Source organism: Pelmatolapia mariae, linkage group LG13 (assembly GCF_036321145.2).
Source record: "Pelmatolapia mariae isolate MD_Pm_ZW linkage group LG13, Pm_UMD_F_2, whole genome shotgun sequence".
NCBI lineage: Eukaryota > Metazoa > Chordata > Actinopteri > Cichliformes > Cichlidae > Pelmatolapia > Pelmatolapia mariae.
Window position 1 is genome coordinate 19,831,492 of NC_086238.1, and position 16,487 is coordinate 19,847,978.

The 16,487-nt window shown below is 41.0% G+C and overlaps 2 protein-coding genes across 2 annotated transcripts; both read right to left on the reverse strand.

Annotated features, from left to right (window-relative positions):
• Positions 1–9,018: 9,018 nt before the first annotated feature.
• On the reverse strand, positions 9,019–10,471 carry vent (ventral expressed homeobox). Its single transcript, XM_063491979.1, has 3 exons — positions 9,965–10,471; positions 9,656–9,855; positions 9,019–9,419 (listed from the first exon to the last, which is right to left on the reverse strand). The coding sequence occupies exons 1-3, from the start codon at positions 10,116–10,118 to the stop codon at positions 9,183–9,185; spliced, it is 591 nt and encodes a 196-aa protein (XP_063348049.1). The 5' UTR covers positions 10,119–10,471; the 3' UTR covers positions 9,019–9,182.
• Positions 10,472–11,763: 1,292 nt separating this feature from the next.
• On the reverse strand, positions 11,764–13,300 carry vox (ventral homeobox). Its single transcript, XM_063491848.1, has 3 exons — positions 12,555–13,300; positions 12,234–12,469; positions 11,764–12,117 (listed from the first exon to the last, which is right to left on the reverse strand). Exons 1-3 carry the CDS (start codon positions 12,820–12,822, stop codon positions 11,863–11,865), a joined length of 759 nt encoding a protein of 252 aa, XP_063347918.1. The 5' UTR covers positions 12,823–13,300; the 3' UTR covers positions 11,764–11,862.
• Between the last annotated feature and the right edge of the window lie 3,187 nt (positions 13,301–16,487).

Consider the following 16,487-nt stretch of genomic DNA (forward strand, 5'->3'; position numbering starts at 1 on the left):
TTATCCTTTGTGTCTTCCCTGGTGAATTTATGTTTCTCTCCACTGAGTTGATGTGAACAGTGAAGGCTTCTACTTCTTGGGTTTTGATTATGATGTGAAATCCTTGTATCCATGTATCTGTACCAGTGGCTAGGTGCTGTCCCTTTAAAAGAGCCAAGTCCTTTACTTTCCACTTCTTCCATCTAAAGGTTGGCCACAATAGGTGACACCTGGGAGCCAATGGCACATCCATGTTTTTTGTCTGTAGAAACCCTCTTTGCATTTAAAATATGTGGTGGTAAGGCAGCCTCAGCTGTAGGTATGCAAGTGGAGAGTGACACCACATCAAAGGACACTATGGATCCAGTGTAAGTCTTTGGACCATGTTGGTGAAGTCGGTGGGGTTTTTGATATGATGTGGTGCGTTCCCCACAAGGGCCAGTAGCATGGTGGCGAGGTGCTTGGAAATGTTGTAGGTGGCTGACTTTATACTGCTTACAGTGGGTATGAATGGGGCTCCTTCTTTGCAGTTCTTTGGAACACCATACATACAGGGTATAGCATCCCCTGGGCAGATGGTGGTATACAGGGCGGTCAGTGATTTTATCCTTTACAAGCTGTTGTAGGTAACTGATGACTTTGTTTTTGTAGATGCTTGTGGGGTCTCGTTTTAAGGCTTCATAGGAATAGTTGTCACTGAGGAGTGTAGTCATTTTTGTGTGATAATCTGTTGTGTTTAGAACAACAGTGCACCTCTCCTTGACAGCTAGTAATATGGTGATGTTTTGGTCTTTGCTCAGGGAAGCGACGGCCTTCTTTTCTTGTATTGTGAGGTTAGACAGAGGAATGTTTGCACTGGAGAGGGTAGCTACAACATTTTTATACTCATTATGTTCATTTTGATGGCTGTTCTATTATTCACTCATCCCTTTATTTTAGCAACGTAAAAGCAGACTGTTGTCCCTCACCAAATAAAAGAAAAAAACAAAATACAGTCAAAGCCTGCAGGCTTATGTGAGCTTATAATGACGGAGTGAAATCTAACGTATTTTCTTTCTTTCACAATCACTGTTCAAACATAACTTTGAAAAGGAAATAGAAGAAAGGAGTTTCTCCTTCCCTATTAAATAGCTGGAAGTGAGACAAGGCTAAGTCACTCCATAATACTGCTCTTGCCTCAGAAAGTACAGTCTACCTAGGATGTAACAAGGGGAAGTATTTCTTGCTTTTCCACAAAATTAGCATGAAATTAACCTCTTAAGCCCCAACGCCCCCTGATACGGGGGCAGAAGGCAGGAGATCAGTTAGGCTTGGGGCTTAAGAGGTTAAGTGGGAATTACAATTACATATGCAGTACTGAAAATTACTTACAGAATGGTTTGTGTCTCCTTCTCTGTAAACTACCCAAAGATGTGCAATATTTAATTTACTCATGCATTACCTAAAATTACTGACAAACTACTTAAAATCAAAACTATTTCTTTATGTCCTGTAAAAACTTGACTTGTATTCTTGTTCCTACCTTTAAGTTTATAATTACTTCTAATAAATAACTTAATACACATGTAATATATTTAAATAAAATTATATTGTAATTTCAAATAAAATACAATGAAATTCAATAAAATGACAGGGGAATTAGGCCCTTAGTCACAGATCCTGTTATAAAGTAATCACTTGAATCTTGCTTAAAGACAACTTTCCCGTCTGACTAGAGACACCTGACTAAAGCATGATAATAGTTTATTTTATGATGCACATGCTTACAGTAGTGTACATCTAGAAGTAATTTGCATTGTTTCCTACAAAGACATAAAAACTGCACAGTAGGTAGTATTTTCGAGACAAGCACTGTGTTTACAGAGTGCACCTAACCTCTGTTTTCCCCTAATGAACATGACGGATTTCCCAAATTGCCAATTTAAGCTTAAAGACAACTACAGGTGTTCGTTGTGTTGTGATTCTGGAAACATCATACTCTCACCCTGTCGAAGTGTCAAAATGTAAAACCTCGTTTCGCCTTCTGAGAGAACCCGCTCCTGCTCCATGGCAGATGTGTTTAGATGAACAAGCAGCTTTTGTTGCCTTTTTTCTGCAGAGTGAGACATTTCTGCTTAACTCTGCAAATTCGCTCTTCTCAAACGGAACACTCTGCAAGAAAGGGGAAAAAAAGAAGACGAAGAAAACAAGAGTGGATTTTAAAAGCCGCATGTTAAAGTACACCCAATTAAAAGCATGCAGGCCCTCGTGAGACATGGTGGGAATGAGTTTGACATGTTGATGTAGAGGGAACTGCTGGAATATAGAGTACACTTGTTTGCCTTGTTTGAAAAGCCTTTTAAGTAGAGGATCCTGTACCTTAAACCACTGCAAGTAAGGCACATATTGATAAGAGAAACTGATAACTGCATATTTGACAATCGGAGCACTAATACTCCACAGCCCGTCCGACCTTGACTGAATGCTGTTGTGGTTATCTCACAAAAAAAATAAAATTAAAAAAAAAAAAAAAACAGACAAAAGGGCTGAGCTACCAGCACCACTCAGTTCACCTCAGTGCAGTATGACTCCTTGCACTGTATATACTGTAACCCTTACCTATAAGTTATTTACTTTAAAACAAATAGACACTATTACATTACATACTAACAGTGACCTCAGGCTGCCAGTCAACGTTTGAGACTGCTGCCACCAAGTGGTGGTGTGGAGGATTAATGTGTCTGACCAGTTAGAAACAGTTTCAGAACTTGGATGTGGCTAAAACATCCATCCATCCTTTCATTCTCTTCCACTTATCCTTAAAAATAATGAGAAACAACTTTATTAAGTGACAAAAAAAGTCACAAAGTTTTTTCTCATTACTTTTAAGTGTTGCTGGAGTCTCTGCGTAGTTAGATCCTTATCTTCTCCATGCACCTTGGAAGTAGGTGAAGTTGTGCCAGAAATGTGTGTTGCTTCCACTTATCCTTATCAGGGTCATGGGTGGGGTGCAGCCTGTCCCAGCCACTATAGGGTTAGCGGTGGGGTACACCCTGGACGGGTCGTCAGTCTGTTTTCTTGTGGCAAAAACATATTAGAACATAATATCTGCACAGTTCAAGTAAAGACAATCAAAATGTTTTTGTTGTTTTTGTTTTTTGTGAACACCAGTTTATAAAACACCAAATATCATTGATCTGTTTTTCTTAACTGCTTATCCTACTAGGGCCTATCTGTGCTGGGGCAGGGTACAGCCTGAAAAGGGTCATCAGCCAATCACAGAGTCAACACAGAGATACAGATAATCATTCAAACTCTCACCCAAACTTATGGTGAGTTTAGAATCTAACTGCTATATCTCTGGACTGAAGAACAAACCCATTGAAAGCTTCGCTTCACTCCAGGAGCTGTGACGCAACGGTGCTAACCAAACCATGCAAACCCTTTCATCAGAAAGAGCCATTGATTTATTGTTGTACTGATGTATTTCTTAATGATTTATCTATATCCATTTTGATGAATATAGATTCCTCAGCTGCTACCAAGAAAACAAGAAGCAAAGTAATTGGTTAGTCTCAATCAAATGTCCAGACCTTTGATGTGCACGGCACTGTGGACTCATTAACTTCTCATGACATCAAATTATTCAACTTAAATACATAAAATATAAAGAGAAAGAGAGAGAAAGAGAAAAAAGAATCCTCTCCACATCAGAACATAGCTGATGATTTGAAGACGTGATTCAGAGCCATGAAAGAAAAAGAGTGGAATTAACGCTGCAAGATAAATGACTCCTGTAGCTAGGCAGCATATCAGCTTCCTCAAACACTGAGTTGGGTCAACGCACATTTATGCTCTATTAAAAACGTCATACACACACAACAAGGCTGAGACTCAACACTGAGATATATGATGCTTCTAAGTAACTTTCAGTGCTCATTAGCAGCATTTTTGCCAGACATTTTTTTTCAGCTACGTTGGGATGTGAGGTGACCTCAGCTGGTCCAGGGTGCTCATTTAAAGATAGATCTTCCAAAGCGTGTGATATACGACTGCTGCCCACAAGCGCTGCAAACACAGTGGTTCAGAGAAAAGAGAGCAGTTTCATCTTCAGCCCGGTGCACTGGCCTTGACATGCCATAACACTCCCTCAGCTACACACCACACAACCTGTGCACGTGTGTGTGTGCGTCAGCGTCTCACTTCAGCACACCCTGAGAGTCCTTGTCTAGAGACCTTGAGTTCTAAAAAGCACGGGGGCCTCTCTTCTGGGAGAGGGAAAGAGAACGAAAAAAAAAAAACCATGAACAGATAAGAAACTTTTCCACCATCAGGAACAGGGTGTCCTGAATATTTCCCTTCTTCCGTGAGCTGCTTCTGGCGTCCACAGCTTGTGTCAGATAGGAGATAATAACTGTAACAAGTTCACTCGTAGCTGAAAGATTTGGAGCAAAACAAGACAAAGTATTTTTGCAGAAGAAACCAACCTTTGTATCCCACTGTACTGTAGAATTTGTTTTTTTTTCTCAGTGTCTACAGGCATCTTCCCAGATGTGTCGCCATGGCTTGAAACCAAAGAGGGAGGAGAAGTGCTGAGTGAGCACGCACAACAGCTACTCTGTCTTTGTTAAACATCTTCAAGGTCCCTGTGGAGGGATAAATGGCCAACAGGAGGTGCTTTCCTGGGAGACACGCATGGAGATCTATACGGGGTAAGTCCTCTTCACGCCTTCCACGCATTTTATAAACTTAATCCTTTAATTAAAACTACATCTTGGCAGCTATAAAGCGTGTGACTGCTGTATGTGCATTTTATTTCGATACTACAGTATTTTTAATACCTGGAAGTAATGCAATTTCAACCAGTCAGACAGGAGAAGAATATAAGAGTCATTTCTTGTGTTGTGCATCCAGTCATGCATCTCTATGCCTTTTGTCATCCCTGCCCTCCAGGTTCCAGTGTCCAGAATCGGGGCAGTGGGGCTTGTTGCACTCGCTGTTCCTTTTTCCTATGCACATACTTCTTTGAGATTTAACTTTAAAGAGGCATAAGGCATGGGAAAATGGGGCTGCAGAGGTATTCCACCAGGCAGACAGCCATTTCATCATCTTCTCCGCATGACAGCTGACCTCAAAGTGTGCATTCGCACACTCACTCACTCTCTCACACACACATACATTGGAATTCCAGCCTGTCTTGGGCTTACAAAGAAAATCTGCAAAGCACAGACTGTGATACACTGGATGCAGGTATTTTTATGCCCCTCTGATTATTATTGATTTATTTATTAAAGCGCAAATTTGATCTTAATCATATGTGTTTTATTGCATTTATGTGACATTATTGTTCATGTGTGTTTGCCCTGAATATTTGCTGAATAAAGAAAGTTGGGCAATTAAACACTGGATTTGAAGTATTTGTGTGCACTGTAAGTTTTTGTGGTATTGGACACTTAATCATACAGTACAGACTTTTACATAATAATAACTAGTCATGTTTTTTGCGTCACAAATGATATGAGAAATAGTGCTCATAAAATCTCAGTATTGCTGATTTAATGCGATAAAAGAGGACCTTTTTTGTGCTTTTTATAAATCTTTCCATCATTTTCTTTGCTTTTTTAAAGTTACATTTTCACTCTTCAAAACATTAAAAGGTAGCAAAAAAAGCAAAATAGCATTTCTCTGGTTGAGGTGGAACTTGTTTTGACTATAAATACATTTAGGTGGTGTAGTGCAGTGGTTCACAGGCCCACTAAAAGGGTCATAAAAATCAAAGGGGCCGTAAAATAATTAACAGTCCGGTCTTTAACAATATACCTGCCAAGTCTGAGATAGATCAAATGAGCAGGGAGAAAGAGAAGACACTCATACAGGGATTTCCTCAGAGACATGAGAAAGTGGATATTTTAATAAAATAACCTGAAAGATTTTGATGGAGGAGGGTTGCTCTTTACTATAGCTATAACTATAGTACTTTTTATTACTTTTTTGTAAGAGGTCACAAGCCAAAAAGGGCTGAAAGTGTCATTTGACCAAGTGGTAACAGAATAGTTTTAGTGCTCCCAGGCATTGATTATTCCAAAATATTTTCTGTCATTGTGTGTATTGATGCTGGCAGCGGAGAGAACTGTCTAATGTGTCAATCAGAAATCTCCTATAGGCGCTCGCCACAGTGGAGATTTGTAGAATGTGAGCGCCACAACCAATTCATGCTAATCAAACTGCTGAACGGCCCTTCTTACTCAGTGGATGGAAGCGTCATCTGGAAGAGAGCTCGTCCATCAGAGAGGAATGTTTGCTCATAGCATAACGGCACTGAATTGATTCGCTGTAGTGCTGCCCTGTAAAGTGCTGGGGCTCATGGAGCCAGACCATGCCATCTAAATGCCACCCACAGCATCACACAGACACTTCACTGTAAATGTAGTGAACTTTAAAAGGCAAAAAATACAATTTCTAGGGGTTGGTGCCATTCATGAGAGTCGAAATCTGGGGGTCATGACATAATTAAGCATAATTAAGGTTTGTTTTTTAAATATGTGCATCAAACATTTTTGCTTTTATTTTGAAATGTGTTAAGCTGTGAAGCACTGTAATAATGATAGGTTTCACCTCCTTGGCCTCAAAATTAAAGCAAATTAAATGAAACATTTTGACCTTTTTAAAAACCTTGACTTAAAAAATAATAATTATGAACCCCTGGTATTTTTCAAAGGGGTTACAAACCAGAAAGGTTGATAACTACTGATCTCACATTTTTAAATCTTGTGTCAAGCACATTTCATTAGGAAAAAGTTGTTATTTTAGTGTAAAAGTAGCTGTTTCTTGTGTAGGTTTAGGGAACCAAGTAAAATTAGCTAGAGTTCTTGGATAAATTTATTAATAGGACTCCTATCAGTCTATCTGCAGCCACTGTTGACACCTCTTCACCTACTCACTCACCTTTTTCAAAAGGTATCAGGGAAACACTCATTGTCATTTAATTCACCACATCTTTGCCCTCTCACAATGGATCATTGATTGATGTTGATGTCTCAACTAGGAACTATCCCTGCTAATGCTGCAGACCGAGGCTTTCCTCTGTCTGGAGGACTGAACAGAGGCACAGCATAAATAGATATATGGTCCAGTAAGCCTTTAAATGAATGTGTCCTTCTCATTATTCTAGTTACTGATGCTTGCAGGTCTAATCATCTCTTTTTTCATAATTGTGCCTCCTGGTGGGAAATGACAGCATTTATTTTCTTTGGCGATTGTTTGTGTGCGCTGGCTTTCGGCCCTGCCAAATAACTCAGAAAATCCTGTGTGCTGCTGAATGTAGAGCCAGCCAATAATCCACATACACCACGTGTCTGATCACCAGGAGTGTCTCTTAAATATGAGGAGTAGATTCTAGAGTTCAGATGTTAGATTATAGATTAGAATTTACCAGAAAACATCTCAAAGAGTTCAGGTCAGGAGAGATTAACTTCCCATCATTAGCAAAGTATAGAGAATAAAACGGACGTGGCTCATGATTGGAAGCACACCATCTGTTCAACATGGTGGACACATTGTTATGACATAGGGCTGCCACTGGTGTTTATTCTGAAGGGCTATAGTCTCTGCTTAGATACAAGCAAATACTGCTAAACGAATCAGACAGCAGTAAATGGATAAAAACCCAAAGATTACTGCAAAAGCAACTCACGAGTTTCTTAATGCAAATAAATATTTGATATTCTCCAACAATTAAGTCAGCCACCTGATTTCAGTCCAACAGATCATGCTTTTTAGTTAGTGAAGACAAAACTGAAGCCACAGAAACCCAATAGCTGCAGCAAAGGCCTATAGCCGAGCATATGAAGGAAGAAAAAAAAGCATTCAGTGATGTCCATGGACAGACTTCAGGCAGTTACAGACTCCAAAGCATCGTCATCCATGTATGAAACACATCGTCACATATTTAAAATGATGTTAGTTGGTCCCATGCGTTCTGAACCTCTGAAAATGGGGTCCTGTGGACAAAAAAACTATGTCATTCTTGAACAGTTCTGCCTTAAAGCTCAAAGTCTGCACTTCAATCACATTTTGATTGCCTGATTTCAAATCCACTGTGGTGACGTACAGAGGCCAAACCGCAAAAAACTGTGCCCCTGTCCAAATACTTATGGACCTAACTGTATTTAGCTGGAGCCAACTAATGACTTTAAGGTGAGCCAATATACACCTTTGGCAGACTCAGTGGCGCCTTCCCTATGTCTTTCAAGTAAGTGCGAACAGCTGAATGGTCATACAATAGATCTCAATGAAGCTCAATGATCTCGCGGTTAGATCCGCTCTGATATCCCTTTGAACAAGTAAAATCTACAACCAGCGAAGGACAGGCTCAGCGTGGAGCAATGCCAGCGGCAAAAGCAGGGGACAACAACTTCACATCGTTGCATTTACATGACGGAGAAGACAGACGGGCCTGTCACTGTTGTTACACGATTCATGCCGCTACATGTTCTTTATCGACGGGGATGTTAGAAAACTGCCCAGCTGCTTGTCAAGGCTGTGAAACCAGGAGAGAAGGGGAGTGAGAGAGGGGCACTGATAGAAACACTGCAGTATGATGAGGAGAAGCGCCCTGAACTGCACACTTTGTTCCTGTTGCAATAAATGGCAACACACAGGATGGTTGAATTGTGTGACATTCAACCATTTTGTTCCCCTTAATATTGTGTGCTTTTCATCCAAACTGAAAACAACAGCTTCTACACGACACACTGTCTCACCCCTCCCCCGAATATCTATCAGTGTTTAGCCAAACCTTTAACCTCTCTTCTCATTTACAAACTTTTATTCATAATTTTACATTCTTCTAAAATGTTACATAAATTTGCCTGAAATCTATGTGAATTTTTAAGGTCGTGGTTTGTGTTTTACTTGTTTAAGTGTGCGCATGTAAAATGATGATCTATGAATCCGAAGTCCAAAACAGAAAAAACGCCCATCACAAGCAGTTTAAAGACTTTAATTCTGTTTTATTTTTGCCATAAACCATAAAAACTTGCAGCAAGTTTATTTCCATTATTTGAATGATACATACAACATCAAAACATACCCAGTGCAGTGCTTCAGACATAATAAAAGCAATTATATTCACAACTTTTAAAATCTCTCTTTTAGAGAGAGCAACGAGGGGAGGAATATCTAGATTCTAGACAGGAATTTGGGGGATAAAAGTTCTGGGGAGCTCAGAAGTAGTTTGGCGGCGGCAGAAGAACGGGGTGGGAGGGGTGATGGTGCAGAGGTGCGGGGAGCGGCTGCAGTTGCGGGTAGAAGCCGCAGCTGGCGGGGAGCTGTCCGGTGAGGAATGGGTGCTGAAACAGCATCGGGGGCAGAAGAGAGGTCTGCACTGTCAGAAACTCCGTCCTTCTGTCCTGGACCTCCCTTTTTAGTTTCATCCTCCTGTTCTGGAACCACGTTTTCACCTGTGAGATGCAAAAAAAAGGCCATAAGGTACTATCCTTTACGCACAAACACAAAGGGACTTTTTATATAGTATATTTATGATGTTTATATAGTCTTTGAAACAGATTTACACTGAATTACATCGGGTAACTAGATGGCAACATAGTAATAAAAGTCTTTGTCATTTGTTGAGAGCTTTTGGAAAGCTTTGCAGTGCCACTGAGGAGGCCTTGAGGAAAGCATGCATGTAACCTACTTGGGTTTCAGAAAGGTTCAGCTCCTCGGCGATTTTCCTCCGTTGCGTAGCACCCAGGTATTTCTGCTTGCTGAAAGTATGCTCCAGTTTGCTAACTTGTTCGGATGTGAACTTGGTCCTGAGTCTCCTCTGCTGGGTGGCCTCCCCTTCGCTGTCATCTCCCACTTCGCTCTCGGACCCAGAAGAGTTGTCGCAACTGTCTGGGGGGAAAAAGATGAGAAATTGAATTCATTTAGTCAAAAATCAATACGCACACAAAGGCCCTATCAACGGCAGCTCTTAAAACAAAAGGTTTATCAGTGAACTTACTGTTTGGCGATGTTGCAGAGTATCGACTTCTTGATTCCTTTGTAAATTCCACCATTTCATTGAGATCTCTTGAATGAAGCGCGGCATCCTTTGGACGTGGAGTCATCTCCTCATAATAACTCCTGGCAAGGCACTCAACAGAAAAGTTAGCCATAGTGGATAGAAGCAGCGGTTGAAGCAGTATGTGTTTGTATGAATGACTCTTGGCCGCTATATAGGAGGGGCACACTTCTTTGTTTGCATATGCAAAGCGGTCTCACCGGAACAATGGGGACTTGATGGCGGTTGTAATTGAGGTTAATAGAGGCAGGATTCTACTTTTTCTCAGGTCGTGCTGGGATGCCCCGGCGCCACTGAGTCTGACTCTCATTTACCTGGCATTTCAATGTCTGCAATGATGTCTGCATAAAGAGTATCATGTCTGTATCCGCCACTAAATGTGATGGGAATAACTATAAATGTGGGATGTGTGACTTGTTTAACCGCCTTCGGTCAAGAAGAAAAATACATACTGTTACGCAATGTTTCCGAGATATATATTTTATATAATTTTATATAATTTATCGTCTTAAGAGGTCATTTTGACACTGTTAACCTTTATTATAACCACCATCAACTACCCACCATCACCATCATATATATATATATATATATATATATATATATATATATATATATATATATATATATATATATATATATATATATATGTGTGTGTGTGTGTGTGTGGTTTGTTATATTTTTTCAGGTAATCGAGGGTGTAGGTGGCTCTTTAGCGCATGTTGTATGCGCATTGAGCAACCTGATGATGATGCCTTTGTCAGGGTGGGACCGGGTGAGTGTGTGTGTGACCGCAGTCAGAGAACATCGACAGAAAGTGAGAAAGTTTCTTTGATCTTTGTTGACTGAGATGTTTGCCTCGGGCCAGCTTGAAACCTCACACAGCAGGGAACCTGCAGGTTGCTGTTTTGCAGGTTTGCCGAGCTTAATTCAAAACATTTGAGCATTTATAGCACGTTCATATCAACCAGTGAATTCCCTCGTTCTTACACAACATGGGTTATGAATTGAAATGTCAAAAAGAGAAAAAAAAACTGTCGTAAATTTAAAAGTTTAAACAGGAGCCCTCGACCCCCTCATTTAATTATCTCAGACTTGTTTCGAATCGAGCTCACTATCTCCAAATGTCATCACACAATCAGGTTTTAACCTCCAGATCCCTTGGCCATACAAAGCTCCAGACTCTCTGGAGCCAGGTCGGAGCCCCAGTGGTAAGTGTAAACTCTTCAATGAGAGGCCTAATTAGGACTAATTGTTAACCATGATCTCCCCGTTACCTTGCGTTTGAAGTGCAGTAGTGGGGACAAACATGTTCAGTCTTTAATAACAGAGGAGGGTTAAAGTCAGTATGAATGGGGGGTCTTTTGTTATAAATTTGACCTTTGAAGCAACAAAAAAAGAAAGAAAAGTGACGTCATTTAGGGTTTCCAGGACGTGTTGAAGAATCCTGATTTAATCTATTGTTATTTGTGTATATGGTCAAATCAGAGGAGATACAGTGATGTGATGTGACCTTTAGCCCCTTTTTGTCATTGATTCCTTCCAGACCCGCCCTCCTTTATGATCAAAGACAGGATGAGCTATTTATGTGGAACTAATCCTGCAATAAAGATGTATCATCAGCTCAATCCTTATAATCTGGACAGAGATAGAAAAAACAAAGAAGTCAACTGCTGAAGCTTAAGGGATAAATTTATTAAATAAATAGATGTTTCTTTAATTACATACAAAATGTTTTCATTTTATACAGATATTTAAAATCACACAAATAAAAAAAAACTTTGATTGCACATCTTCGGCTCATTTGGGTAAAGAGAAGTCTCTAAAGTGACAGTTCCTCAGTAGAAATGTGGGTGGTGTATCATTGTTCGATGAGGGTAGTGAAGAGGCATGTGCTGATGGTGGAGCAGCTGCGGGACGGGTAATGGGTAAAAGGGATGGCCCGTAGCAGAGTAATGGGGTAGATGTCCGGCCATGCTGTGGTACTGAACCGGAGGCAGAGGCTGAAAAATGACCGGCGGGACTTGGGGAGTGAGATAGTCCTGGACTTCCCGTTTCAGCTTCATCCTTCGGTTCTGAAACCAGGTCCTCACCTGACACAAGAAAAAACAAAAACAGTTCAGTCAGCATCCGCAGCACTGCGCAAATTGGAGATGTCTGCGTCTTCATAAACCCAAATGTCAATAATGAGTTTACTGGCGCGTCTCACCTGAGTTTCTGTGAGGTTCAGCTTCTGTGCCGTCTTCTCTCTCTCCCCGGCATCCAAATATTTCTGCTTGATGAATATCCGTTCCAGTTTTTTGATCTGCTCGGGCGAAAACTTTGTGCGAACTCGGCGTTGGGGTCCCGCGTCTTTTCTCCCCTCGTTCCCCTCATCCACGGAGAGGCTATTCGGGGAAACCGGGTCGCTCTCATACCCGCAGAGGTACTCGCTGACGTCACAAACTAAAATAAGGAAAACCGTTACAAACTCCTCTTCTGCGTAAAGCTCGACTATGCTGTTTAAAGCCAGGAGATGTTGGGTACTTACTCGGTGAGGTGCAGTTTGATGAATCCAGTGGCGAGCACAGTGTTGAGTCCTCGGCCCCGCAGCTCTCCGCTGGCCCCACGTGTTCGAAGCGTTTAACTACTCTGGACTTTATCTGCAGGTAACCTTTGCCAAGGGGCGGTGGGCTTGGCTGCACCATGCAGGGAATGTGAGGTTTGCAGGTAAGGGTCGTGTCCATGTCAGCACAGTGCCCCTGAATGGTATTGTGATGGTTCTGGGCCAGCCAGTCCACAGAAAAGTATTTCACCATGTTCACAGTGGAGCTGTGACATGTAAATCCGCCAAGTGTCAGAGGGTCTGTGCCGGCCACGGTCGGCTTTTATAGGGGGGTCAGCCCCTAATCGCATTTGCATATGTAGGGACCCTTGTTAATGCCTGATCGATTCCAATGATTGTGGGATAATGAGACTTTACATATCCTGTGAGTGTGTCAAGACCTGGCGCCATCTAGTCTGTGGAAACTTTTGAGTCCATGCATTTCTCTGAACTGAAAGTGAAATTAGGAGCCTCACTCAAAATTATATTTCAGCATTTGCTACTTGTATAAATATAGTTGCTTACATGGATGATATTTTGTTAATATTTCAGCTGAAAAAAACAAACATTAAAGGACCCATGTTGTTTCTAACAGGTATTTTGGCGCTAAATCAGGCTGCTGCATACAGTAGACTAAGCTACAGCTCAGTTTTCCTTTTAGATAATACCATTAGATTCATTAAGTCAGGATTCACAGTGTATGAGCTTTAGCAACTTTTACTTTAGGTGATTAAACATTGTTACATTTTGGAACCCTTTTCTATTACTTTTACAGCACATGGAATCTGAAGTTGCCCAATTCTCTTTAAATTATGACAGTTAACCCAAACCGCTTCCCACACTTTAGTGATAATTATATTACGCACATTATAATTATTCTGCACTCAAGTATATTTCGATACTGATATTTGTGTAAGTGGGCCTTTATTACTTTCAGTTAGGTAGTTTCTGAAGAAAATGAAAACATGAATATAAACGATATAAAGTAATAAAAATGGAAACGCTGTTAAAACAAATTGTGTACATTTTCAGACATACTTAGTAGCTGTTTCTGACAATTTTACGCGCAAAACATAAACAGTTATGGTGCTTTGTTAAGGAGGAAATGTGTATTTGCTCAATTTCTCATGACAGTTCCATTTACAATCACAGGCTGGGCCTCTGAGCTCCCTGCTTATCCAGTTTGCTAACAAGATGGAAGCGTAAACAATAATTCCCTAAGAGACGTCTGATAGTAACCAGGCAGAAAGCAATATTTAACAAACAAGATGGTGAGGGCAGCACCTAAATTTGGGGAGCCATTTCTAACGCTCTCATCACATTTGTGCCTGTAACCCTCAAGCTCCCACTGCAATCAGATGGAGAACACAATGGTCTCCAGCGGTTTCATATTGACATGTGTTTGATACCCCGGCCAGCGCTGGCGCCAGTTACCCAAGAACCAGCGTTTGGCACAGGCACTTCAAACATTACAGATCAAAGGCATTACAGTAGCAACACAATTAAGGCCGATTGTCGCCTCGTTCACATGCAAATATGCCAAAACAAGCTGCGAGGAAGCTGTGGAGAGGGCGAACAGGCCCAGAGAAAAGAATTCAACTGATCCTCACACATAGATATTAAATATAAAAAATAAATACTTCTAAAGGGTGCTTACTATCCAAACGTTTTCCAGTAGGATAAGCTTTTACTCGCTGGTGTAGTCTACTATCTAGTAGTTGAAGAATGACAGTCCTGCGTCATGTCAGCTAGGTGCCAAATAACCAGACAGACAGCTTTCCGAGAGAAAGCGCCTAACCTGTGGGACTGGCTCTCTGCTGAGATATCTCCACAGGCAGCAGCTCGGTGACAATGCCGCTAAACTGATCGTTTAGTTATATAACAAAGCAGATAACAGGCTGGTCCTAGTTGTCTCCTTTATCGGCAATCTGTCGTTGTGAAGGCAGGAGTCCATTCAGTCTTTGGGGTCTCTTTATCTCCCCAGCTTTGAAGATGCGCCCCGATCGCGCCAGATAACAATGAAAAAGGCCCGGGACGTCGCCTGCACACTGAGCCTGTTTCCTCAGCTCTGTCTCCCTGAGAGCTCTGCCTCTGTGTGTCTCAGAGCAACAGCCGCACTGACTGTATTCATTTTTTTCTTAGTGGGTCACTAGCTTGGATAAAGTCACTCAGCTGGTTTAGTTTATTCTTGAGCAGCTGGAGCATCAATCTTTGTTTTTTAAAAAAAAACTCACACAGGAAATAAAGGCAAAGCATTTAGGACCTTCTGGTTTAAATGAAGCCTTTAGTCATCAGACCCTGGATCACTGGTGGGATAACTGTTTAACTATCCATGACACACTGTGAAAGATCTATTGCCCAATTACCCAGTGGGCAATAGGTGGGCTCCTGTCTGCAGTGTATTCCTGAACCATATATCCTATTACTGGGATTTTTTTTACTGGAAAATCCTAAATAGAGTAAAAAGTGAGAATTTTTTTTCAGTTAAATGTAAAGCAGATGTATGAAGTCTGAGCACCCCTAAAATTATGCCTCACCAGTCTTACACTCCACCACAGTCTCTTGCATGCTTAAAATCCCACTGATTCCCCAGCTTATATTAGAATTGCTTTGAACGGATGACATGTTTCCGATATCCCCAGACGTCCATACGAGATGTCAGAGACAACAGCTGTAGGACACAGTTCATCAAAAAAGGATGCTCATAAATATCTGAATATTTGTGCCTAAAAAAGAGGATTAAAATGGAATTTCAGTGCCCTCCAGTTTGCAGGATAGCATACTAAAAACTGATTTGCCAGTGAATGACTTTCTGCCAAAATTAATGGAGCACAAAACATGAAATATTTAGTTTTTTAGGAGTTATTTCAGTGCTGTGTACAGTCATTTCATATTTATATAAAACACCTAGTTGGAGGGAAAACTGAGCTTTACTTCTACAGTCGTCTGATTTTTGCACATTCATCTCACATGTTAGCTTTTACTAAGATCAAAAAATGGCTGAAATGACGGCTGTTATCAGTATGATTTACAGTATGTGCAGTGCAGATAGGCACGCTTGCCTGGTGAGTAATATAAAAATGTAAAAGCAGATTGTGGTCAGAAGGTTTACACCAGCTTAAAACTTAGTGTAGCCACCATAATATAACTCCCCACACTATAAATGACATTTTAATCCTGTAAACTGCAGGAAGAGGGAAACCCAATCAACAGCTCACATTCTCTGCCTGATACAACAGCACTCTAACCTGCCATAAGGCCAATCTATCACGGATGTTGTCTGACAATAATGAGCTCTGGCAAGAGAAGGATTATAAAATCTCATTTATTTGGCCATATTAAGCAAATCGTCATAGCACGTCACATTCCATCTCCACGCTGGGTTTCACCGAGCGCGAGAACAGGCAGCAGACACAGGCTGAACATCATTCCTCGAGTAACATTTTGCATGCCGACATCTCATTATGTTCCATCATTTGCTCGGTAATGGCAAGTTTTTGTCACGACTGTGAGCGTGTCTTTTTGCATTTCACCACACGCTATTCTTAATGAATGCAATTACTACACATGGCGCTGTTTAAATGGGATTATTATATTTTAATTTATCAATCTAGTCATGTAATTCTTATTTCAAATCCTAATTGGTAAACAAATAGAAGCTATAGGCTTGTGACCAGCGAGAGGAAAAACAACACCAAGTGTTTTAGAAAGGTGTTCACCCACCATGTGTCACAGGAATATCTTCAGTGCTCCTTGGCATTGATTTTTCAGGTGTCTGGAAAGCTACTGGAGGGATGGAAAACCATTCCCCCAAAGACCATCCCCTCATTTGGTGTTTTGGAGAATGCATCAGACTGCAATGTCCCCTCAATTAGGTTG